Below are 25,161 nucleotides of genomic sequence, written 5' to 3'. Positions count from 1 at the left end.
GCGTCAAGACTTCTACAAGTATGCCGAAGCTAAAATTTCTACGGAAAAGATTACTTCGACAGCATCAGATTCTTTATTGCCTCTAGTTACTAACTATGATCTCAACCCGAAGAAGGCTGACTGTCGGATGCGACAGCAAGGGATGCCTGAATCTATCTTCGGCTTAGGATACTGTCACGAATCCATCCCAATTCTCTAAGGCAGCCCGAATATCTTGCTCGTACATCGGTAGTCCCCCGGCGAAACTCAACTGCTCTCGTTTCTTTCCAGGGATGTTGGCTCCCATATACCACGAGTCCGCCAGAGGCAACAAAGTCATGTCGGACAGGCTGTTGATCTTCTCTTTCCAGAGTTTCTCCGCCTCTGGAGTAGGCTCAACGGACTTGAGTCCGCTATTAACAATCTTTTGGATGGCGTCGATAATCCACCGGGCTTGCATCTCGATGGAAGAGGGCCCATTTGAGTATGCAGTCGGTCCGTGAGCGCCGTACAAGAAGAACATGTTTGGGTAACCATGGTGTGCTAATCCGAGATACGTGTTGACGCCATCTTTCCACTCATCCGCAAGCAGCATACCGGTCGTGCTTTTTAGCCCCATCTTCATCATGCTCCCGCTGACCGCGTCGAAGCCAGTGGCCAAGGCGATGACGTCGACTTCATGCAGCACTCCATCGCTGGTGACAATACCCTCTGGCTTGACCTCAGCAATCTTATGCTGTCGAACATTGACTATCTTGACATGGGGCTTGTCCAACATCTCGTAATAGTCCTGTTCCAAGGACGGCCGCTTCGTCCCGAATGGATGGATGGGCTCCAATGGGGCCAGCAGGTCTCTCTTTGCCGGATCTGTGATTCGAGCGCGGGTTTTCTTGGCCCAGAAGTTGTAGGCTTCGCGGTTCGCCTTTAGATCATACAAAAGGTCGGCAAAGTTGGCAATCCAGAAAGCAAAGCCACCTCGTTGGTACAGGCTCTCGTAGAACGCCTCCCGCTCCTCTGGGCTGACATCAAAGGTGAAAGTATTGGAGAAGTCATACTGGAAGCCAGCGAAGGTGGTCTCACGGTAGCGGAAGAAGTCAGGATAGGTGGACTTGCGCGCTTTTTGTTCCGCCGCGGTGAGTTTTGCTTGTCGCATAGGTAGCGCGAGGTTGGGAGTCCTCTGAAAGACAATCAATTCATCCGCTTCCTTGGCCCATTCTTGACAAATCTGAACGCCACTGGCGCCGGTTCCGATGACTGCGGCTCTCTTTCCTCGTACATCAACCCCTTCTTCAGGCCAGTTGGACGAGTGGTGAATTTCTCCCTTAAATGTCTCCAGCCCGGGGAAGTCGGGAATATACCGCTTTGCGGCCATACCTGTACACACGAGGAAGAATTTTGCGTTTGTGGTCTGGCCATCCTCTGTGTGGATGTTCCATGTCTGCCTGGCTGTATCGAACTGGGCCCCGACGACCTTCTTATGAAACTCCACATCCTTCTTCACATCGAAAACGTTCTCAATGTGCTGGAAATACCGGCGAATCTCCCTCCAGTCTGGGTATTTCTCGGTCCACGTCCAATCCTTCCATGCTTCAGGCATCGAGAATTCGTAGACGGGGATCTCGGAATCAACCCTAGCGCCAGGATAGTGGTTCCAATGCCACGTGCCGCCCAGATCGGTTCCTTGTTCATAAATGCGGCAGCGGTAACCCAGCTTCCGTAGGTGGATTAGGAGATACAGCCCGCCGAATCCCGCCCCAACGATGAGGCAGTCGTATTTAGGGTTCGCATGACGGCCAGAGTCGTTTGTTGTCTGCTTGGACTGAGCCTCATTGCGGGCCGCACTGCCATCAACCCAGGCCTTTGCCTGAAGAAGACGATTGAGAGTGTTATGGGAGGGCGACTCAGATGCCATTGGAATTGAGCTTCCCAAAGACGTGCTATATCAATCTCGAAGGAATGCTGAACGATTTAAGCGATGATGTTGTTTCTAAGCGAGTCTACTCCGGGCTTGCATCGTTTTATTTATAAGAACAGCAGCCTCCTGTCTCGGGGCATTGCCTTCGGGTGATTGGACGTGCATCCTCATTTTCGAATCATATCCCATAAATGTACTCGTCACAACTCTAGATCCCTGCTGTGAACGTGGTACGGCCAAAGCCGGTTAGCTTGTGCATGGTACAACTACAAATCAGTGGTCAAAAATCCTCAGTGATGCCCCCGTGGCTCGCGAAACCTGCCCTGCGCGGAACAAGAGCCAGACAATGCCAACGCGATATCCATGCCGGGACGTATTTGGGTTGGCATATGCGGGGAAGGCAAGCTTCTATGTTGTATTCGGCATTCAGTCCGATCTGCTCCTGAACAGTATGGCTGTCGAGCTGGTCAACTTCAGAGGGACTAAGCACTGTGGAGACCAGGATCGATAATCTTCCGCGGCGCGACCATAACGCTCCAAATATCATCGCTGGAAACTGGCGCCATCATCCCCGCAGATTATTAATGGGTCATGTTAGCTTGAGTTGGCCGGTTTGAGTGCTCTGGCCAAACTGTCCAATTCCTTTTTTAATTCTAATGGATTTGAGGCGACTATCTCCTCCTGGCCTTGTTTCCCCTGAGTATTGCCATCTGGACCAGTTGCCATTCCTCTGTTTCAGAGTAAGTTGCCAAGTAGGGCGCAGGTTCACATGCGGCTTCACAGTTACTATGTCCCCCAGACCCAAACTAACATTGGAGATTTGGAATGGAGACAGGGCGGCGGAAAGCTTGCCGAGGATTCCGCAAAGCCAAGACTTTTCCGGATTTGGTTAGATAATCACATGATTTCCGATTTTTGGTCACGTGACATAATCCGGGGTTTCTGATGCCGTGATCTTGAGGCAACAACGTCTAGCGAATCAGCACGTGCAGGCTTCGGCAGTGGAGGGAGGTGCCGAGTCGGATCGTCATCCACAGATGACGTCAAAATAATCGAAAGCCAAGCAAATAAACCTGGCCCGAAGATCACCTGGCATCGTGCGCCTCCCCGAGGGCGCTTGGATTCCCTCGGCCTGCCGTGCCTGCATGCCGGTTGTCGTGACATTTGCCCCGTCGGGCAATCCAGGTGTTCAGTGATAAACGTTGACCAATCCCGAAGGACGTTCGGAACATCGGAAGCGCCCGCGGCTTACGACTGGAGGGAAGTGGCAGAGCCTCAGTCGCGATTAGGCCTCGCAATTCTGCGATTGGATTCGGTGGCAATTATTGGGTGGAGTTTGACAGCACTACGAAGCGACTAGTTTGTCTGGGAAGATGAAATGGTGATGCGTAGCTCAGTTCAATACAAGAATTTTGCCAGACTGCTAGGATCACTGTCCGCAGATTGAACAACTACAAGCACTCGTAGGCAATAGTAGTTGTTCAACATTCTGGTAACGATGCCCGCTTATTCAGTGAAGCGTTCAGGATCTCTCGCAGATATCAGCAAGGTGGCAGGCGCAGGACTGCGGTTGGGCCTGGTGCTCAACGCAGTAGCCTGTCAGGTCGCTGTGTCCGGAATCGACATCCACAGCATCTCCAAGGGCGTGTCTCTCTTCTCGACCGTCTTGAAGCAGACGAGTAAGCAGCTGCATCAAGATGACTCGCTGCATACGACAGAATGCTTGGAGATTGCGCAGAGGATTAGCGGGCAGGCAAAAGCGATCTTCAAGGAGATCGAGGATATGCTCGATCAAGTTCAGAGACAGGATCAGCAGTCAACGCTCACTATCCAGGAGCGGTTCAAGATGTGTTTTCGGAAGCACCGGGTAACTTATCTTCTAGCACACCTTGAATCCATCAAATTCAGCTTGGTGGTAATCATACAAGTCTTGCAGTTGGCGCAGGCTCTGGAATCTCGAAGGTATGGCACGACTTCATACGGTGCCCAGAGCGACAGATTATTAAAACCATCAATCTCTAGATCCCCCCAATATCCTAACGATGACTCGATCGCCCAGGAGAGGGCGGAAGTTCAAAACATGTTGATCGTGAGGTATTGGTCCATCAAGAAACTGGACCGCCTTTGGGATTTAGCGAGGCAGGAAGCGCTGGACGCACGCCGGGATGAACGAGACAAATCCTCCGATCATCTGTCCAAGATGCCAGAAATACCACAAAAGCTACCTGTTATTCCGTTTGGGGTGGAGGCGAGCCTGAAGGGCATAGAGGAGTCGCCAAGGGATATGCTGTCATTGACTGCTGCCGTGCTAGACGCACTTTTGGACCGTTTGGTATTTCTGACGAGCAGTCCACAAAATAGCTCACGTCCGGACTCGGGCATTCAAGTGCTGCCGCCAGAAATCTCATCGGACAGTGAAGATGACCTGTTCAGCAATGACGCTCATGACGTCCCTCGCGGGTATTATCTCGAAGGCTCAACTACAGACTGGAGAAAACCACATTTGCAAGAGGCGAGACAGCGGGCAGCACGTTTACGACAGGAGTATGCCGACAAGCAGCCGAGGGTAGAAAGTGATTCGGAGTCTTCGGAATCCTCAAAATATTCAAAACGGAACTCCGATCGACCTCCACCGACACTTGACTTTCCTGAACAAGGACAGTACGCCTCGTCATCGTTGGACGAAGATGGTGGGATTCCTATTCCCAGCCGTCGAAGCGAGCCTCGGCCGTACGCGTATTCTGGGACGAGTGCGGGGTCAGGGAGTGACCGTGATGGCCAAATGAAAGTCTGGGAACGTGAAGATATCCGTCCCAGCGCGCGCACATCTGTCCAAGACGCCATTGACAACCGACTTCCACCATTGTCTCCTCACCAAAGCCGCCCGATCCCGATGCCCTCGCGCGGTGACCCTCGCTCTCCTGATCGACTTACCTCATCAATGCCACTTCCACCCAATCGACCACCGCAGACCGACCCTGACCACAAACATTTCATGCATTCACCAACTGCGGATGCGCGTCCGACAAGTTACAACAACAACAATAGCCAATACCCGTATTATCAACAGCCTCGACAACAGTCTTCTTCATCTCATCATCATCACCATTATTTGACGCAGACTAGGTCCCAGAGTTCTGCGACATCGTCTCAATCACCGTCACAGCAGCCCCGCCATCATCATCGGCATCATCACAGCCGGTCATCGCAACATTCACGTGAATCATCGCGCGATCGCCGCAGGGAACGGCGACGGACAGCAGCCCGGAACATACTTGGAGTGTCTGCTATCGCCGGTTTCATGGACGCCCTCGAGTCATTTGTATTCTAGTTCTACTGTACAAGGTCACTTTTGTCTTCGAGTGAAGTTATTTCTAATGTTGCTATGACAGTGGTTACTTCCATCACTGCCTGTTACCTACCAAATACCCGTGATGTGAGGCAGAACACTTCTGCCGGAGTTTTAGTTTGTAATGCGTGCATCATTTCGCAGTGTGTCCGAGTTCATTCACGCGTCTTTTGCTATTTCATATCTTAAATCTCTTTCGAATGTTTACGTTTTGGACGCCGTGCAGAGCTGTAATTCTGGTTTTGCAGAAGTGTTCAGGGATATCAGTTAGTCATAACCTCAGCACTGGGTTTTCGTTGTGGTCTCTGTTCCAGGTAGTCAGCATGTAAGAGTACCACGGGTATAACGCCGCGATTATTGGTCGTTTTCAACTTTCTTGCTGGTTCAAGCTTCTCGCGGCTGTTAATTGACGCTGTGCTCATGCCTTTGCCTTGCTATGCATATGCTGCGGAAGCGTACCGTAAACAAATTCGTCAAATCTCGAATGCGAAATATTTGAGCTAATGTTCTGACAATACGCGCACTAGGACTCTCTTCTCCGAGACTCAATTTATGGCTCTAGGCTGAATTATATCTCCGAACTCTGCAGTGCGATATCGAAGCCTACAGGAGTTCTCTATGCGGGGAGGATCCAAAGCAACGTTCGGCTCTGTCATGAATTGGCCTCGGCTGGGCTTTCTCAAAGCTGCCTCCGGTTCTGGATTCCTCAAAAAGCTCAAATGGCAAACTCTCTTCTGTAGGCACCTAAAACTTAGCAAAAAGTTGTCAGAAAAATTGAGTATTTCGAGATTGCTCAAACTTTATTGACCAAACTCCGCAATACGGGCAGCAACCAACGGGCAGAAAGGTTTCAGTACGGCGTTCATGATGCGGTGGAAGGAGAGTGGCTCATGCGGCGCTCGGACTTTGCCCTCAAAATTTTAGAGACAATGTCTATGAATGCTTTAGCAGTTCAACGATGGGACCAAAATGTCGTGCCCGATGGCACAAGAAGGACTGAGGTCCGAATCATCGTTCGAGGAGCTCTCATTTTAGGGTTAGTCGGCGGAGGGAGGGACAGAAGTCGGAACACAGGGACAGAGGGCTTCAGCAAATTGCAAAAACTCATTCTCAAATGACGATTTCAAATTTGAGGTTTTCAAACCTCAGACAGTTTGCACTTTGCAGTAATTTGCTTTTGCCACTGTGGCGAACTTTAGCTCCCCCAAGTTCCCAGCTTCTAACCTCGAGTCTGCACGGAATCGTTGAAATTCGTTCCTTCAACTGCCTTTCTGGCCTTGTTATATCCATTATCACCAGCTCTTGCCAGCTGAGTTCAGATAACTATGGAATCCCACGATGGTCCTGATTTTAGCGTAAATGCAAAGTTGCAATAACTATTTTCATCGTCAAATTTGAATTAAAGTTTTTCGCCGCATAAACTTTATTCCTTGCATTTGCTTGGCAGCTTGGCAAACTTTCCTCATTTGACGATCAGCCTTATCGCGGAGTCCAGACCCTGCCATCATGCAGCCTCATGCAAAGCCCTGCGTTGATCGCTGCATCAAAAAGAACATGTACTGCATGGACCAACTGCCGATTCGCCGTTATGAACTCTCACGATGAGTGTGCTAGAAGGTCTTTGCCGAGCAGTCATTGGAAATGACAAGCATTAATCACTGATAGTGTAGCTCCATGACGGCTGTAACGGGAATTAGACGCGAAGCGCGGGCTCCATAGTCCCCTCCTCCCCCCTCGCGCTGTGCGAGCGGAGGAAAAACTGCATGAAAGTCTTGACGGCGCGCCACTCCCTGTCCCCATCGCGGCGGCAGCAAATCATCGTCGCGCATTGTATCATTCGCATTGTGAATTCCGAGTGCTGGTGTTCATGTGGCCAATTTCGTCCGACTGTTAAAAAGATTTCGGGGAATCTAGTCGGTTGTGTCTGTGATGACACTTATCGGGGACTGAGCGATCAGTAGCGTCCTCAGTATAGTCCGGCGAAAGAACATTCAGATCCATCTCTCGCAGCCGGTACAGACAATGTCGTGACTTCAACGGCCTTATCGCCAGAGGCGGCCTTTTCTCATCCACCATGCTGTCCTCACTTCTCCGCCCAAAGAAGCCGCGCGCTTCCGCCGACCGAGTTCCGTTTCCCTCGCCGTTCGGTGCGCAGGAGACCACTCCGTTTTTGCCGAATCGCTCACGTCGTCGGGTCGACATTGACAATGAGGATGACGATGGCAGTGTCGGATTCTCCCACGAGGAGAATTCTGAAGAAGAACTGAATGATGAGGATGGAAACAACGGGTCACTGTTGCCCATATTTTCGGCGTCTCACTTAGGTACAATCGCAAGCCGTTCACGAAAATAGATGGATAGCGCTAATAGACACGGTGCTGTGGTAGATGCCCTGCCCGTGTACAACATCACCCATGCCATTCGTCTCCTCGTCATCAGCCGGTGCGAAACCACCTTGACCTGGGACCAATTGAGGTCCCCTCAGATTTCGCAGTTCCTCGTGAAGCCGATTCAGAAGCAAATTCGGGATTCGCACTTTAACCGGGCCACGATCTACGCGCTGATGGCAAATTGCTTGCAGTTCCAAAAAGAAGTAGACAGCAATCCTGGGAACAGCGGCACTAATCGAACACGAGCGATGGTCTGTGAGCTCCTGGCACTGAAACTGTTGAAGGAGTTTACTACGAGGGAATTGATCGACGCCTTGTCCTATGAATTTTTCCCGCTGCAAGGCCAAACGCCACCGACCTCAGCCACGGCGGTGCCGGGCGCTGGCTGGAGTTCTAACTCAAGAAGCAATCCCGTAGCCGCCAGCCCGGTGCGCATATCCTGTCTTGAGATAGCCATTCTTGCTCAGGCGAAGCGGTTTCTTGCGCATCCACTTGTTGTTCAGCAACTGGAAGCCATCTGGGCAGGTACCATTGTGTTTCATTCGGCTGCCGATCGTTTGCACCGGAAAGAGGCCCAGGGGCCCCAATTCTCTCGGGATTATGGCTCTTTTGCACAGACAAAACCGTTCAGTAATATTTGGCACAGTACCAAGGATCCGTCGGAAAACTCGAGTCAAGGCGTGGAGGCCCCGCGACGGATGGTGACCCTGTACGATCCTCGAGATGCATCATTGTTTAAGCTGTCGAGACTGCGGGTGCCGCGGTACCGGAATTTTCTCTCCACGTTGTCATTCGCAGCCTTGTTGGGCCTCTACCTGGCTGTCCTGGTTCAGCGGAACCTCCACATCACCGTCCTGGAGGTATTATTCTGGTTCTGGAGTGCCGGATTCATCTTGGACGAACTGGTATGTTTCAATGAGCAAGGGTTCCGGCTTTATTTGATGAGTTTCTGGAACGTTTTTGATTTGGGGATTTTGCTGCTGTTGTTCTGCTACTGCTTCCTGCGCATTTACGGCATGATGTCGCCAGACCGTCTCCAGGAATCAATTGCAGACCAAGCTTACGACATCCTCGCGGCCAACGCGGTGCTACTCTTCCCTCGTTTGTTTTCCGTGCTGGACCACTACAAGTATTTCTCGCAACTATTAATCGCTTTCCGCATCATGGCAGGGGATCTGGTTGCTGTGTGTATCCTCATCGTGGTCGCCTGTAGCGGCTTTTTCATTGCGTTTACGTTCTCGTTTGGTGCCCCAAACTCCCCAGCGGAGGTGGCTTATGCGCTATTTCAGATGCTGATGGGATTCACGCCGGCGGCCTGGAGTCTCTGGGAAGAGTACAACACTCTGGGACGAATCATCCTCACGATTTTCCTTTTTATTTGCCACTTTGTGGTTGTGACCATCCTGATCACGGTGCTCACCAACTCTTTCATGGAAATTGTTCGAAATGCCCATGAGGAGCATCAGTTCGTGTTTGCGGTCAACACCATTTCCATGGTTAAGTCAGATGCGCTCTTCTCCTACATCGCGCCGACCAATATCCTCGGCTGGATCATCACACCGCTGCGATACGTTATGCCGTTCCGACAATTTGTCAAACTCAACCGCACGATAATCAAAATCACTCACTTTCCCGTCCTGTTTAGCATATGCTTCTACGAGAAGGTCATCCTTAGCTCCTCAATGTTTGATCGTGCCGATCTAGTCAACGCAGGAACTCGATCTGGTGCTGTGTTGCGTGCTCGCCGAGACCGACAGAACCGATTCGATGCCTTGCACCGAACGAATCGGTTCTGGAGACGAGAGCCGTCCATTGCTACACACCAGCAAGACCAAACGCTCGATGAGGTTTTCCGGAAGCCATTCCGACATGGGTCGATCTATCAGAGTCCCGATGGGCGCCGCAAGTCGATCATGGTGGATAACTGGATGCGAAATTTGGGCTCCGTACAGCCCCCGGAGGAGGATGATCCGAAGGAAGTGGAGTACTTGGAAACCAGGCAGAGGCGTCCAGTATCTCCGTCTCTGCGCAGACGACGATTCACTGCCCAGTCAAAGAACCTGACAGAGACGACACGCTCGGTGGCGTCCGACCCGGAGGAATTTATCGGCCATTCAAGACTTCGGTCGGTTGCTGAAGACGTGGTTATGGGCCATCAGCCCCTGTCTGGGCAGTCCCTGCATGTGATGAAACATACAGATGCTGAGGGCGATGATGAGCGGACGAGTGATGACAACGATGATAACGATGATGGATGGGGGGACGACGACAGGGAGTTGTCGAACAGGAATCCCGAGACTGGCGACCCGACGCCGAGGGCCAGCGGGAAATCAACCCCGAAATTCTACAGCTCGCGGTCGTCGACAGCGGTGCTACGGTCGCGGCGTAACAGCCCGGCACGACGGAAGGCCCAACGCAATTCCGGCGGGCCATCGCACCAGCGGAACCCGTCAGGCATGACGATGTTGTACAACCCCACGACGACGGCTTCCGAGAGTGAGGGTGGGATTAGCCCACGGAATGACCGTCCCCACTATCACAACCGGCGCGGACGTCGCGGGAACCGATTCGACACTGCGCCGCCGACTCCGGGACACCGGACACCGAAGCGTGGCGGCGATCATGACGACGGCCTTCCACCGCAGTCGTCGACGTTTATGTCGGCGCCGGACATTCCGGGTATGGGGCTGGATCTCGGCGGCGGCCTGCCATCGAGCCTTGCCACACAGTTCCTGTATCCGGGCGGCGAGTCTGGCAACAGCCGTGATGACCGCGACATGCTCAATAAGCTGGTACTAGCGCGGATGAACAATCTTGAAGAGGGTTTCCGGGAGGTGATCCGGGAGGTCAAAGACCTGCGGCAAGGGCGGAGCCTCGGTGGATCGGGAGCAACATCGACGTCTGGTCATACATAGATACTTTTCGCAAGAAGCTACATACTCCGTATGAATACATAATAATCAGTATATGAATATTACAGATACCCCCAATCGACCTTTCATCTCATCCCATGTCACCACATCGCAAACCATTCTCGTAACCCTAATCCTAGTCCTATCCTGTACCACCCCGGACTGGCCTCGCCAGGAAAAATTTCAATCCTTCCGTATTGGCGACGCATCACTCTCCGGCAACGACTCTCCCTTGCCCATCCGCCGTCGATCCTCCTGTGTAGTCAGCGAGTTCGTCCCGCTGGGTTTCTGTGCGCGGAAGAACAACGCTGCGCCGGTGATGACTCCGGCGATGGCTAGGAGGGCTCGATTTCGTGTACTGTATTAATTCCCTTGTCAGTGACTGTTGGTTTTGATGCAGAGTGATAAAATTGGGAGCGTACGCTACGGCTGAGCGGCGGCCGTAGGTCATTGGACTGCCGGTTGAGACTGCCATTTTGTTCTCCTTTGTATTGTTTTATTTAGGGGAGACTGTTGTTCTGGTGGTGAATATCTCTGAAATGAAAAGGAGGAGGAGAGGATGAAGGATCCATGTATGGCTACGTCGGCCGGGCTCCTATCTATGGGCCTGTGGTTGGTAGGCACTAATCCGGCAATGATGACCCAGTACCGGCTCACTATGCGCTGTTGACAGTAAAGAAGCTCCTGTGGCGACCGAGCGTGGTGGGCTCTCCCTCAGTCAGGGTCTCGTCGTGTTGACGTCAGACGTTGAGAGCGTGGAGACGGACAAGTTAAACCTGCCTACCCCGTGGGACTTGAAAATCTAGAGCATTGATACGCTTTGCATTGCGTTAAGCGACAAATCATGGCAACTCTTTGTCTTGCTATGCGTACAGAGCTCCCTGAAAGTGGTTCATTAAGGGGGAGCTTTGGCAGCGGACACTGTAGGCGGTTATCTCTTCAGGGCAAAAGGAATCACGTGACAGGAGTTCTAGCGGGCCATTTACAGCTGGAAGTTCGATGCGCAGGGTATTAGGTATGGTATCTTCCTACGGGAACGCGTGGTTTGCGGTCGATACGGATTATAGGGCAGGCGCGGTAGGACCGCACATTTCGTCTCTTTCCGTAGCACTTCTCGGATATTTTCTTACGTATGAAGGTGGACATGATGGGCAGTTCCCACTCCGCCCGCCCCTGCTATAGTCCGTACAGGCTAAATTCACGTGCTTAAGGACACCGTGATGACGGGTATAATATTATGATACAGCTTATTATACCTTGGCTAGAATACAATCATGGATGAGGCACATCGGATGATTCCCCCTTGGTCGTCCGTCCCTGCTCGCGCGGCGTGACCAATCGCACCTTTTTCGGGGATATCGTGTTGCCAGCGGCCTGACCAGCGGACGTCGTGGTGCCGGACTGAGGATGGTGATCCGACGCGAGCATCTCGCGGACTTTCCCCACAGCCCGGCTCTCGCCCGACACCCACGAGTCGCGCTTGGCGACGTTGGCTGACGAGCGGCGGATTGCGGCCGACGTGCTCTGCTGCTGCTGTAGCTGTTGCATGAGCTCGCGGTTCTCCTTCCGGCGCGGTCCCGGTCCACAGTCGTGCATGCAACCGGGCGTCGGACAGCCGCCCTCGCTGGTCTCGATGTCGCGGAGCCATCGCGCCATGCACACAACGTGCCCGCCGTGTCCGCAACCTTGGCACCACGACCAGAGGCTCAACCCCATCGGCCGCGGCGGAGCGTAGGCCGAGTCAAGCTCCATCGCACTTTCAGACAGCACCTGCGTGGCGTCAGAGGGGGGAAGTGACCGCACGCTGGCTGCGTCGACATCGTCGAGCAGGTCTGATGGTGGCTCCCACGTGGGCACCTCGAGCCATTCTGCGGGGGGATCCAGGTTCAGACAGATGGGACAAGGCTGCTGCGCGACCCGACAGCGGTGACATCGCCGGTTGTCCCGAACTGGGTTCTCGTACGGCTTGTTACAGGTGTAGCAGAACACGTTGATGAACGCGTCCGCTTGCGCGTACTCATAGACCCGTGGGTACGCGGGCACGCAAAACTTGCGCAGTTCGGCCGCCTCGACATACATGGAGTGACGCAGGAGCTGCTCGTTGTAGGCCCGAAAGATATCCCCGCTTTGGTGGGAAGGGAGGATCGACTCGCAGCGGTCAAAGAGCAGATGGAACTTTTGCAGTAGGTGCGCTGCAGTCTGCACATCCACTGCGGTGCCTCCGTAATAGTGCCGCACAGCTTCTTTCAGGATGGCTTCCGCGCTCCATGGCTTGCTGGCGGACAGCTCCGGGGACAAAGGAAGGCTCAGCCCGTCCCAGTCGTCCTGTACCTGAGTCCCATCCGGCTTCCCGGCCACCAGTTCTTCAGATTCACCCACTCTTCCACTTTGCTCCACGATTAACGGGGGTGGAGTAGATGGGCGGTCGAGGTGTGTGGTATCTACGTCGACAAAATCATCCGAGAACGTGAATTTACTTTCTGGTTGCGGTCCGGAATCGAGAGGCGAGGTATCATCCTCCTCAGGTACTACTACCATACCGCCATCCTCCTTTTCCCACCCTGGATAATCGATCCGAAGTGGTGTTCTTGGTGAGAATGAAGTCCCTATTGACTTTGCACGATTCGAACTGTCCGTTGATGCTGAGAACATCGGAAAGCTCTCTGTCGAGTCGTAGCGAAAGAAGTTGGGAGTTCGTTGTCGGTTCGCCTCGCTAGCCAGGGGTTCCAGATTGATAATCTTCCTCGGGATGATCTGATAGTCGCGGAGGGCGGCCCGCTTGCTCTCAACTTCTTGCTCGTAATCATCTTCCGAGATTCTCCTCTCATAACCATGAGTTGAGTATTGTCGCCACTCAGCCCGCTTGGCAATCGCTCGCGGCGCAGACCGCTGATTGGCGTCGGGATCACCGGACGCATCGCCCAGCTGATCTGGCAGTGAGCTCTCTGACAAATCTGGCAGTCTGTCTGTCGAATCGGATGTCTGCCGCAGGGAACGGCGGCTTTCGATATCATATGTGGAAAGACTACTCCCGGCAAGTTCGCCGGTCCTTCCGCTGTAATAGGAACTAATCACTGACGGCGGCAAAGGTTGCAGGTCGGCGACCTCGCCTGTCAGGGACGACAGTTGAGTGCCCTGACTTCGTTGATGTACCGGTGTGTCCGGCAGCGGCACAGCAAGGGGAGTAGCTAAGTTCGACGCGTTGTCCCCGTCACCCGCACCATGGGCCCGTCGGCGACCGTCAGCCTCCATCAGTCCTTTAGAAAAATTAGAAATCGTTTTCTCGGGTCGGGAGTCCTGTGCTGTGCGTGAACCGAGCTGTCCGTCAGGCGATTTCATCTTGCGCGATGGAGAGCCTTGGCCTTTCTGCTGTTGACGTGCCCGTTCGGCGCGCGTCGTAAGCTCATGTACGACTGCATATCGAACTATCCTCCATGTTTGCGCCAGTTTGTAGAGGCCCGCCTCTTCGGCGCATTCCGCATTGTGGTCCAGGTCCTCGACCAATACCCGGATCGGGTTCCTACGACGCTTTGTATCGGGATCTGGGGACAGTGTTGCATAACGCTGTGCCAGGTAGCGAAAGAGATCAGCGCTCATTGAGAACCCTTCCAGATGCCCGACAGCTCCATTTTGCGTCGGTCCTGCAGGAGATTTACGTGCGCCCAGGGATTTTTCCAAGGATGTTATCACCGGAACATCGTCCGTTCCCGGCGGAGTATTTCCCAAGGACTTGCTCGACCTCGTTGAGGAAGCTTTTTGCTGCCTCGAACGGAAAGACGCGGTGGGAATCGGGTCCTCCGATCCATCGTCCGGAATGTCGAAGCTGTCATCGTCCGCCCGCTCGGCATCGAGCTTGGCATGTAGCAGATCTGACGGACTAATACCTTGGGTTCTTGACCGCTTTTGCATGATGGATAGAACCTGACCAGTTGGACTCCATGCAATCGCGCCCGGCGGCCTCCGATCCACAACTCGTACTGCTGAACGAATATCGGACTGTGTGAACAGGCCAGATTCGTTCACTGTCCAGAGCACGTCTTTGGACCGCCACAAGAAATCAGTGGTAACAGTATCGTAGCGGTCTATCTCTCGGAATGGAATATGTGGGCGGCGGAGATCCCACAGATGAAGACGCGGATCTTCCCTTTCATACGACGTCACCAGTTGCGTGGTTTGCCAATGACCAGTACCCTGTGCCTCAGATAACCAGCCTGGCGGACGCCAGCGCACATTGCTGACGGGCTGAGGGGCGCGGAATTGTAATGTTGGTTTTTGCCGCCTCTCGGCGGAGGCTGAGAAATCCCACACCTTAACTTGCTTGTCCGCTCCAGCGCTGACAAGATGCCTTCCGTCAGGATGCCAATCAACAGCATAGCACGACTTGTCATGTGCGCCGATTTTGAGCTGCGGCGCTTTTGCATAGCGGCAGTCCCACGACTGAATGGCTCCGCTGTCGGCGGCGACAGCGAATATGACGCCATCGCCAGAGGACCAGCGTACGTCACGAATCGCATCGCTATTTCCGCTATATGACCGGTTGCTAGTGCAGTTGGCGACCCCGCGATCCGTGGACGCCATTCGGAGATCCCACATGCGGACAGTGCCATCCTGGCTGCCAGACAGTAGCCAGGCTGGGCGATGAGGGTTCACGGCGAGTCGATGAACTTGGCGATTATGGCCGTTGAAGCGGGCAAGCTCCAAGCCAGGTCGATGAAGATCATAAATGATGATGCGTCCATTCGCGGCGGCGGTCGCTATGATTGTATCAAAATCGCCATGCGCCCATTTGACGTCTTTGATCGCCAGTTGGTCCTTTTGTTTTGCCGACAATGTGGCCGGCGCCGGACGAGTCGACGAGCCGCTGATGATGGCATGGCGGAGATTGAACTCTTCCACTATCGACCCTGGCAGTACGCGGATTGTTTTGAAGATCTCGCGACCCGCAACGACGGCGTGAGTCTTCTGCGGGGAGATATCCAAGGATGAAATCGCCAGTCCTGTCCGATGAGTGACAGTTTGGGGGATGCTGGGCCTATTGCGAAATCGTCAGTTCATCCCTTTCGCACAACCCTATTTTCATGCTATGCTCACAGAGACTTAGACCGCACTCGTCTAAACTCGTCCGGAAGAGCATTCCCGCTGCCTTCAGGTGGACTCGGAGGTCGCGATGCGGAGAAGAACGGCTGGGCCAGCCTCGCTAGAGCACTGGTTGCTCGGTTCGCATAGGCACGATGGCCATGCGGGACGCCCCCCGACGGAGGGATTGAAGGTGTGGCGGAATGCGAGGAGGTGCTCGGGTCTGTCATTATCACATCTGCTCAGCGCAGCGGGGAGAGATCCTCAAGGAGGGCACCTCATGGCCGCAATGCGGTGCGATAATCGTTGTCGACCAATCCGGCCTGCATTTCACAGAGCGCGACAAATCACAGCCTCGTATCAAAGGAGGCAAAATGTAACTGCGACGGGACCGGGTAGGATCGTCAATTCTAGAATTTCATTCCAAACAGGTGCGAATGTCCAGCGAGCGCGTTACTCAACGCCGGCGCAAGCGGCAGCGCGTACCCAGCCTTGACCTCGGCGTTGAGGGGTGTCGCGATGATCACGGAGGGCCGCGGAGCGGCGCCGAGTCATGTGACTTTTTAAGTTTACATAAGCATTATTCTATTTCTTGGCACGTATCAGTAACAGACAAGTCACTAGAATGGAGGCTCCAGCAGACATGTGGCCAACAGCTCCGCGCTCCGCGCTGGTCAGTTACACAGCAGATGGAAGACACCGATCGGCTCACTCCTCAAGATCGGATCGAGATCTGGGGTTCGTTGACCATGAGCAACGTTCTACCGGGCATCGGGCCGTCTCTCACGGACGGCGGCCGCTGTGATCCCGGGATCTGCGGGCGTCCTCCAGAGTGGACAAACTGGAACGGCCAAAATATCTGATACATGTAGCGACTGTACTCGTCCTTTGTCCTGATGTCGTAGTCCAGCATCGAACACTACGCACTGTGGGTACTCGATACATCATCTTGGACCCAAATCCCTGTTCTCTGTCAGCCACTACGTCACGGGATCTGGGGTTGCAGCGCGCATGCGGATGGCAGATGCATGTCTCGGTGGATCGACGATCTGGCGCCTTCTGGACCGGCTTGCATAGTCGATGGAAATGGCCCCTCTTTCTACAGCCCTCTCTCAGTTCCCTGTTTCCTGTGGTGACCTCGGACCTTGCCACCTATCTGATTGACAGATCAACTGGTGTTCTTCCCACTCGAGGCAAAACCGTCTGAAACAGAAGCTGATTGACGCCAAGGTGGACAAGCTGTTGGATTTAGCCTGTATTCAGCTCGAAACCAGACGACCAGTGGACAACTACAGCGAAGATCAGCCAGTCATGAGTTCTGTACTGGCAATGAGACGAACCTATGGGTGGTGGTTGAGTTGGTCGCGTGGCCAACACCCTCAAAGCGGTGTGCATCTGCACTGGATGGTGGATGAATCGCATTTATTTGGGTCCGAATCCCGTGACCAGTTTTGAACCAGTGGGAAGACGTTCCATGCAGAGCTGATCGCTTGTTCCGAACACCCGATAACTTAATTGGCGCATATCCTCCACTCAGAAAAAAAAAACGATTCTGCGTTGTCCGATTGCTCGGGTCGGCCAAAAGCGGCGTCCGGAATTGCTGCATTCAGAAGCTACGGATATCCCCGGGCCGAATCAGATCTCCCAGACGGAAAAAAAGAAAAACTTAAAGTTCGCACCAACTCCATTACAGTCAATGAATTGCACAAGGCAAACCAACCAGAAAAATGAAAAATAAATTGAAAATGCCGTTCGCCCTGCGGCAAGCAGCAACAGCGCAGACGGCGCCCAGGATCATGGACATGGGACGGTTTTCCACACCGCTTCATTCGGTTTCTTCGCCCCGTCTCTCACCGCATCGTCTCTTGCAATGAGAGATTGGTTGTTCTGCGGCGTTAGTCTCATTGCAATTCATTTAGCTCGCAACGGGTGGCCGTAGTCGTCCGGGATTCCGCCCGTCCATCCTTTGTAACCCCGGTTCGGCAGAACAACCCATTGACTCTCCATAACTCGACTGCTCTGGAAACCGTACGAGCACGTAGTATAAGTATCCGGCGGCTGGAGGTCATGCAATCCGTATATCGACGATGCCGTGGCGTCTTTCCAGCGCATCGGGCCGAGGAAGCATAGTTTCTCGGGACTCGCAGGAAGCTTGGGTGCCCCTGCAGGTCGATTTTTTTAGCCTCGGTCCTTTGGGCTGGACCTCCTGCAGGCCATATCCCCGGTGTACTCTGTATGTACAGTACATGGACCACTGCCAGATCGTTGGAAGACTGGTCAACTGCAGAGATTCTGCTTGCGACGATGGACCCGAAATATAAATTCCCGATCCCAGGTGCAGGGATGCCGTCTGCCGTGCCCTCTCTGTGTGCAACTCTGTCCGGCCGTGCTGAGTAAGAACTTACATAATCGCTCTTCGGCCTTGGCACCGAGAATCCAGACCCGGCGTTTGCTCCACACTTTGCCATTCGGCGCGAGACGGACTCGTTTCTCGTGGCGCCGGGGCCCTTGTTCGAGTCTTTTGCTCTGCGACTCGTTCGTTGACAGTGCTTGGTTTGTCTGTCTCGAACTCTCGATTTCTTCGTCGATCCCTGCGGCGCAGTCGGATTGGAGACAGTCAGCTGTCCACAGGTAGTCAAACGCCCCTCTTCCTCAAATTCGGTCTCCTGGACAATTTTACTACATACATAATTGCCGGCTTTTTTTTTTGTTTCCTCTTTGGCAATCGTTTCGGTGCAATCGGTGGCGTGAAGCAGTTTTCGATGCTTGGGAGTCTCTGAAAAGTTATACTTGTACGTAGTTCGATGACTGCGCGGTTGTGCAAGTGCGGTCCTGGTCCCCGATTCCCGTCTGAATACCACGATTTATTACTCCGTGCTCCGGTTGCCCATTGTTCTGGGTATATTTGCCCGTGTTTTCACAGCTTGCTATTTTTCGAAAGCTCTGTATTCGCGCTAACTGCGTGCTGCGCCAGTTGACCCAATTGACCGCCGTGCCTGGAGCTCCCCACAGTCGCCACCGCCGCAGATCCGACGGATTGCGCTCGATCTCACTTCACCGCAGGTGACATGGAATCACAGTGATCCGGTTACCATCCGTGACGAGACCACTCCGAGGCCATGGCCGACCAATTTGGCAAGACGATGGCGTGGCAGGGCGCCGCGGCGCACGACCGGAATTTGCAGGAGATGCCGGCTTTGCTAGAAGTGCTGGGATATGTACAGATCGCGTCGCCCATTGCCACGCTTCTGGTCTTCCTCGGAGCTTTCGTCGCGAGTTCCGTGATGGCCGCAAAGCAACTGACACCTACGAATCGAAAGGCCGTCGGCCCCGGCGGTCGGCCGCTGCCGAAGCGGTCACGGAGTGCCATGTCCGTTCTGCGAGAACGAGAACGACAGGAGATGTCTCGTACCTCTCGACTCGTCTTCCGATGGCTGGCGCTGGGCGTGGCGATCACATTCGTTGCGAATGCTGCTGTGATAATGGCCCAGACGGTTATCTATCGGTCCGAACACTGGTGGCGCGGCAAGGCCGCCGTGGTATGCTCATGACCTAAAATCTGATGGATTGCCAGAGTTCGCTGACGGTGTGAAAACCATTGATTAAAAAAGATCTATGTCATAGGATCGTTTTTCGTTCACGCGATGATCCTAATCTCCCTCATCGACGCCAAACCCTCCCCGACCTGCGCACAGTTCGTCCCCTGGCTATTCTCAATCCCTGTCGAGATCTTTATCCTCGGCGCCTCATTGACAATCTACACCGGCCCTCACCGCGAGCCGGTCGTCGGAGATCCCTTTGGCGGTCGTTTTCGCCCTGGTATCACAGGCTGGGAAGTCGTGGATTCCGTCGTGGCCGCTACTCGCATCCTCATTTTGGCTACCCTAGTTGTGGTCTACACATTGCGCAACAGGATCGGGCGCTCGCCCGGTGTACAAAAGGCGTCTCTTGATCTTGCCACCGAAGCCTCCGAGACTGCGGGTTTACTGAATCACTCCGGCACCAGCCCCAACGGTTACGGCGGGACCCAAGCCAATGGCCATACGACACCTCCGCAGAAGCCCGTCGACCCCTGGGTTCGGCCGACGACCATTCCCTCGACCAGCTGGTGGGAATATCTGAGCGGCTACTCCCTGTTCTTTCCATACCTCTGGCCATCCAAATCGCGCCGACTGCAATTGGTCGTGGTCATCTGCTTCGGCTTGATCATGCTACAGCGCGTTGTGAATGTACTGGTTCCCTACCAAGTCGGAGTGATCACGGACACGCTCTCTGAGGGGGAAAACGGCCGTTTCCGGATCCCTTGGTCTCAAATCTGCCTTTACATCTTCTACCGATGGCTCCAAGGCAACCAGGGACTGATTGGTTCCCTGCGATCGAGCCTTTGGATTCCTGTTGGCCAGTATTCGTACATGGAACTGTCGACAGCCGCTTTCGAGCACGTACATGGGCTGAGCCTTGACTTTCACTTGTCAAAAAAGACGGGCGAAGTCCTCTCAGCCCTGAGCAAGGGCAGTTCCATCAACACCTTTCTTGAACAGGTCACGTTTCAGGTGGTACCGATGTTGATCGATCTGTGCGTTGCTATTGGGTACTTTTTAGTCGCGTTCGATGCCTATTACGCGCTAATTGTAGCCATTGTGACCTTTTGCTACCTGTATGTGACAATTCGCATGGCTCAGTGGCGGGCCGAAATCCGAAGGCAAATGGTCAACGCGTCGAGGCAGGAAGATGCAGTAAAGTATGTGCCTCAGACAAAGGAAACGAGGACTAGAGCTAATCTATTTCTAGAAACGATTCCATGGTTTCATACGAAACCGTGAAATATTTCAACGCCGAAAGCTACGAGTTCAATCGGTACCGGAATGCCGTCCGCGATTTCCAAAAAGCCGAGTATCATGTACTCTTCTCACTAACGCTGATGAACACGTGCCAAAACACGGTGTTCATGCTTGGATTGTTGATTGCTTGCTTCATTGCAGCTTATCAGGTAGCCGCGGGCCAGCGCAAAGTGGGACAATTTGTTACTCTTTTGACATACATGGCCCAACTGCAGGGTCCGCTGAATTTCTTCGGGACTTTCTACCGATCGATACAGTCTGCTTTGATTAACTCCGAACGCATGCTGGAGCTTTTCCGTGAGCAGCCGACAGTGGTAGATTCCCCCGACGCGAAGCCCTTGACGAGCTGTAACGGTGATATTGTCTTTGACAACGTCAGCTTCTCGTACGATGGCCGTAAACCGGCCCTGAATGGCCTGTCTTTTCACTGCCCTCCGGGCACGACGACGGCGCTTGTGGGCGAGTCAGGCGGCGGGAAGTCGACGGTGTTCCGTCTCCTGTTCCGATTCTATAATGCGAATGGTGGCGTCATTCGTGTGGATGGCCACAACGTGCAGAACTTGACTATTGATTCCCTCCGGCGACATATCGGAGTGGTGCCGCAAGACACGGTCTTGTTCAACGAGACGCTCATGTACAACTTGAAATACGCCAATCCCAACGCTACCGACGAGGAAGTGTACGAGGCATGCCGCGCGGCCAGCATCCACGACAAGATTATGACGTTCCCGGATGGTTACCAGACCAAGGTCGGGGAGCGTGGCCTCCGTCTCAGCGGCGGCGAGAAGCAACGCGTGGCGATTGCGCGGACGATTCTCAAGAACCCGCGGATAATTTTGCTGGATGAGGCTACCGCGGCGCTCGACACGGCTACGGAGGAGCACATCCAGAGCGCTTTATCAACGCTGTCAAAGGGACGCACGATGCTCCTGATCGCGCACCGTCTCAGCACCATCACGACGGCGGACCAAATTCTAGTCTTGAATGAAGGTAGGGTGGTCGAGCGCGGGACGCACGAGGAGCTTCTGGCGATGAAGGGCCGCTATGCCAGCATGTGGCGCAAGCAAATCCGAGCACAAAAGGCTGCCGCGGAGGCTCAAGTCCTACAGGATCGTGCGCAGCGTCTCAGAAGCGCTTCAACCAGCGCTACTCCAGGAGACGATAGTTCCAGTCAGTCCGATGAGGACCGACGAAGTGGTAGTACTCGGCCTGTTTCACGGCGGTCCAGCCGGGCAGGAGACCACCACTGACCTCAACTCTCCTCTTTCCCAATCTCCTCCGTCATGCTCTGACGCAACACATATCTACCTATATATATATATTCCTGTGTTTATCCCCCGAGTTCCATTTTGGCCCTCATCATCGTCCTTTTCTCTCCCTTCTTTGTGTTGAGTTGATGACGACCTTATGATTGTATGAAGACCGCATTTGCATGTGGCATGGGGTGAGGACGGCATTCTGTATATTTCATTATGCGGTGGTCATGTCTAGTTTTGCATTGCTGTTCTGTATCGAACAGCACTAATACTGGAGATGTGATGCTGGAGTGTGTAGATAGGGAGGCTGAGCAATCTACTCCGTAATGACGTTTGCCAAGACCTGAACTCTGAAGTCTTTATGCCTGAGGCATTAAGTATTCACCTAGTTCTCACTGAGCTCGTGTACGAGTAAACCTCACCTCGAAAACTTGAGCAACGCCTACACAGTCATTGAAAACAGACAAAATGCGAGCTCCCTCAACACAACTTTTGCGGATCCTCCGCGACACCATCAACCCGAGTTACCAATCGTCACGCCTGGCCTCCGTCGGTGCCTCCAGCAGCATCAGAGCCGCTCGTTGGCACACACCTGCCTCTGGGCAATTCAGCACAAGCGCTGCATTCGCCTCATCTAACAAGTCCAACTCTACTCCTACACGGAGTATTCCGCGCAGCCACCCCGGAAAGCCCTCTCTCCAGAACCGGGTCAAGCGCGCGACAGAGGAGGAAGGGGAGGAAAATACACACCATACGGATATCGCGCAACTCAATGTCCTAGGCAGCGTACCGACTCCTGCGACCGCCATTGACGCGTGCTTCGATGAGGGGTTCCAGCTGAACAATGGCCTGAAGATACTCAATGGGGATGGCGTGCTGCTTGTGGGTGGGGAGGTGTTCGTTTGGAGGCCTTGGCTGAGCGGCACAAGCCATAGTCAAGCAGAGAAGGACAACAGGAGTGGAGTGTATGATGGCTTGATCAACGCAAAGGGGCAGTTTGAGGTTCCGCAGGATGCGTGGGGGTTGTTTTCGCTAGTTTGGCCGAGGCCAGGTAATATCCTCCGTTCATTTCCTTTTTGCATGAGAAACTGACGTGTTGGGTGTAGAGATTCTGATACTCGGTCTCGGCGCGTCGATGTTTCCGGTTTCTCCGCAGACGAAGCGAGATATTCATTCGCTTGGGATTCGGGTCGAGATTCAGGATACAAGAAATGCCGCGGCGCAATTTAATCTCTTGGCTACGGAAAGAGGTGTTGGGGAGGTTGCAGCGGCGATGCTTCCAGCGGGATGGAGGAAGCGGTAGCCACGGTACTTTCTCTGAAATTGCATGTACTGTATCGATAATCATTCGGATATGTTTTCCACGTTGGATTACTTAGTAATGCTCAGGTATGTACAAATTGATGTTCTCTTCTTGGTTGTAACTCATGGAGTTCACGAAGCAGGGGAATGGCTCGTCGCCGGAAGAAACAATATCTATGATCGATAGATAACCAAGTTTGGCCGAATACATAATACCCTTGCGTAAAGACTAATAGGATTGACCCGCGCTGCCGTCTCCATTGGCGCCATGTGCCTTGAGGAACATCATGATGATCATGATCCAGCTCCTGGGCATCAGTTAGGATCGCAGGGGTCAATGCCATTCCGTTGTCCAAAGCTAATGTACAGAAGGAATCCTCTAGTCGCTGAATTGTTGGCTTCAGACAAGATTAACGTTCCCGGGGTCTCGATCTGCACATCATCGTACAAACCGCAGTATTATTGGCTCCCGTCCTGCATCGGATCGGTACCATAACTGCTCAGCCGCAGCCAGTATTGCATAGATCGATAATCACGCGCTCTGACGGAGCGGGAACTCGTGACCCTAATGCTGTATACTCCTTGGGATAGCTGCTGAGGCGATCTCGGATTCCACAGAAAAGCGACATCTCACCCTGCATGCATCGATCAGCATCTGGCAATGTGATAACGCTGCCAGCTCTCCGCAGTTTCATGTTTTGCTTTCCCAGTTCCCGTCGGATTTGCGCATTCACCGATTGGGCGGTTGTGGTGCGTAGCTTTGTAAGAACGGTCAACAGGGTCCACCACGGCAATCTACCGCTCGGGTCTCAGGCACAGAATGAATGCTTCCAAAGGAGGCATTGCTCACGGGACCTATTTTCCGGGATTACATGCGTAGTTATGGTGGCTTTGAAATAAGGCAGGGCAGGACATAGTCCTGGTAAACGGTAGTGATTGGCGTCATGTTCGGATCTGCAGAATACAAACTTAGTACTCCGTATCGTATTGATTGGTATCTCCAACTCCAGATCCCTTCTTGAAAATTATAATATTGATCGACACGTCCAAGACCATGCTAGCACCGTTCCAGTCTGAGAAGTCGAGAGACGGGCAGGTCTGACTGTTCTATATCTTAGAACCAAGGTGCTGGGCAATACTATGTACCGGCAACAAGAGTGGAGATAGTGAGAAAGTCACAAACCCTTGTTCCCGTGCATAGGGTGGTTGTACAATGCAAGGGTAATTCATCAAAGCTTGCAAAAATGCCAAACTGCATGCATCCACGTTGGACCAGCAGTCGAGGACATCAGGTACACAGCCCACCGAATTTGCAAGGTATCGCTCCACTGTTCAATGAAAGCATAATAGCGAAATGCTAGGTGGAATTGATCCATCTATCTAAAAATTAGATATCATATGCAACGTTCGTCGGAGAAGAGCCAGTGAGAACTTCATTGGACACGTCAATGTAGATCATGGCATTCTGGGAACTTCAACCGAACTGCTTCTTCATAGCCTCGTACTTGCAAGGAACATGGCAAGCGCATGCTAATGACCATTAGATATCAGTCACAATTGACGTGACAAGGAGACAACGTCTCGAAGGTGTTCTCTGGCCGAGACGCCAAAATTAATTATTATTATTACTACTAATTAACGCCGCGACGGGTCGCTCCGGGATCTCCCGTGGGCGGACCCGTGACCTCCCGAGGGGTATGGGCGGCGTGCCAAGCTAGTAGAAGGGATTATGTACACATGCTCGTCTTGTGCGCTGTGCCTATCGCCTCCATTCTAGAAGGCATCTCTAACCTAGCGCGGGCCTTGATGGGCCCTTTCGATCGCATCTGACCCTACGTATGGTCATTTACGAGGAGTGTGCGGACGTTACCTGGGGTAACGGAGGCGAGTGTTTTTCAGGCCTGTATCTTGTGTAATGTAGTCAGGCAGTGGTGTTCCGCTGGAGTGTCAGGTTCAGCTGGTTGTCTGGTCGCCCCTGTGGGTTTCCCCTGGGGCATATCCTCTCGTAAAACTTCGTAACCTCCAGCAGTGTTGAAAAATCCTTCGGTCGTAGACTTTTCAAGTATGCCACGGCTTCCGCCTTGTTGACGGGGGGGTGAGGCGGTCTCTTCGGCCACTGTCTGAAGGTGCGCCTCGCGCGG

At 53.4% G+C, this 25,161-nt stretch overlaps 7 protein-coding genes across 7 annotated transcripts; 4 read left to right on the top strand and 3 right to left on the bottom strand.

Moving 5' to 3' along the window:
* Nucleotides 1–163: 163 nt before the first annotated feature.
* VTN49DRAFT_1994 (uncharacterized protein) lies at nt 164–1,891 on the bottom strand (the record flags this gene model as incomplete). The annotated part of the gene is made up of 1 exon (XM_069409669.1): nt 164–1,891. The coding sequence occupies one exon, from the start codon at nt 1,889–1,891 to the stop codon at nt 164–166; it is 1,728 nt and encodes a 575-aa protein (XP_069269751.1).
* Nucleotides 1,892–3,392: 1,501 nt separating this feature from the next.
* VTN49DRAFT_1993 (uncharacterized protein) lies at nt 3,393–5,225 on the top strand (the record flags this gene model as incomplete). The annotated part of the gene is made up of 2 exons (XM_069409668.1): nt 3,393–3,856; nt 3,917–5,225. The coding sequence occupies 2 exons, from the start codon at nt 3,393–3,395 to the stop codon at nt 5,223–5,225; spliced, it is 1,773 nt and encodes a 590-aa protein (XP_069269750.1).
* A 2,092-nt stretch (nt 5,226–7,317) lies between these two features.
* On the top strand, nt 7,318–10,548 carry VTN49DRAFT_1992 (uncharacterized protein; the record flags this gene model as incomplete). Its single annotated transcript, XM_069409667.1, has 2 exons — nt 7,318–7,567; nt 7,631–10,548. 2 exons carry the CDS (start codon nt 7,318–7,320, stop codon nt 10,546–10,548), a joined length of 3,168 nt encoding a protein of 1,055 aa, XP_069269749.1.
* Nucleotides 10,549–10,728: 180 nt separating this feature from the next.
* VTN49DRAFT_1991 (uncharacterized protein) lies at nt 10,729–11,020 on the bottom strand (the record flags this gene model as incomplete). Its single annotated transcript, XM_069409666.1, has 2 exons — nt 10,729–10,903; nt 10,968–11,020. 2 exons carry the CDS (start codon nt 11,018–11,020, stop codon nt 10,729–10,731), a joined length of 228 nt encoding a protein of 75 aa, XP_069269748.1.
* Nucleotides 11,021–11,817: 797 nt separating this feature from the next.
* VTN49DRAFT_1990 (uncharacterized protein) lies at nt 11,818–15,851 on the bottom strand (the record flags this gene model as incomplete). Its single annotated transcript, XM_069409665.1, has 2 exons — nt 11,818–15,577; nt 15,637–15,851. The coding sequence occupies 2 exons, from the start codon at nt 15,849–15,851 to the stop codon at nt 11,818–11,820; spliced, it is 3,975 nt and encodes a 1,324-aa protein (XP_069269747.1).
* Nucleotides 15,852–18,740: 2,889 nt separating this feature from the next.
* Nucleotides 18,741–21,712, top strand: VTN49DRAFT_1989 (uncharacterized protein; the record flags this gene model as incomplete). The annotated part of the gene is made up of 3 exons (XM_069409663.1): nt 18,741–19,160; nt 19,233–20,362; nt 20,413–21,712. The coding sequence occupies 3 exons, from the start codon at nt 18,741–18,743 to the stop codon at nt 21,710–21,712; spliced, it is 2,850 nt and encodes a 949-aa protein (XP_069269746.1).
* Nucleotides 21,713–22,186: 474 nt separating this feature from the next.
* Nucleotides 22,187–23,021, top strand: VTN49DRAFT_1988 (uncharacterized protein; the record flags this gene model as incomplete). The annotated part of the gene is made up of 2 exons (XM_069409662.1): nt 22,187–22,769; nt 22,825–23,021. The coding sequence occupies 2 exons, from the start codon at nt 22,187–22,189 to the stop codon at nt 23,019–23,021; spliced, it is 780 nt and encodes a 259-aa protein (XP_069269745.1).
* Between the last annotated feature and the right edge of the window lie 2,140 nt (nt 23,022–25,161).

Source organism: Thermomyces lanuginosus (assembly GCF_041956635.1).
Source record: "Thermomyces lanuginosus strain ATCC 200065 unplaced genomic scaffold VTN49scaffold_24, whole genome shotgun sequence".
Lineage (NCBI taxonomy): Eukaryota > Fungi > Ascomycota > Eurotiomycetes > Eurotiales > Trichocomaceae > Thermomyces > Thermomyces lanuginosus.
The sequence above is the reverse complement of the archived record's forward strand: the minus strand, read 5'-3'. Positions and strand labels throughout refer to the sequence as shown.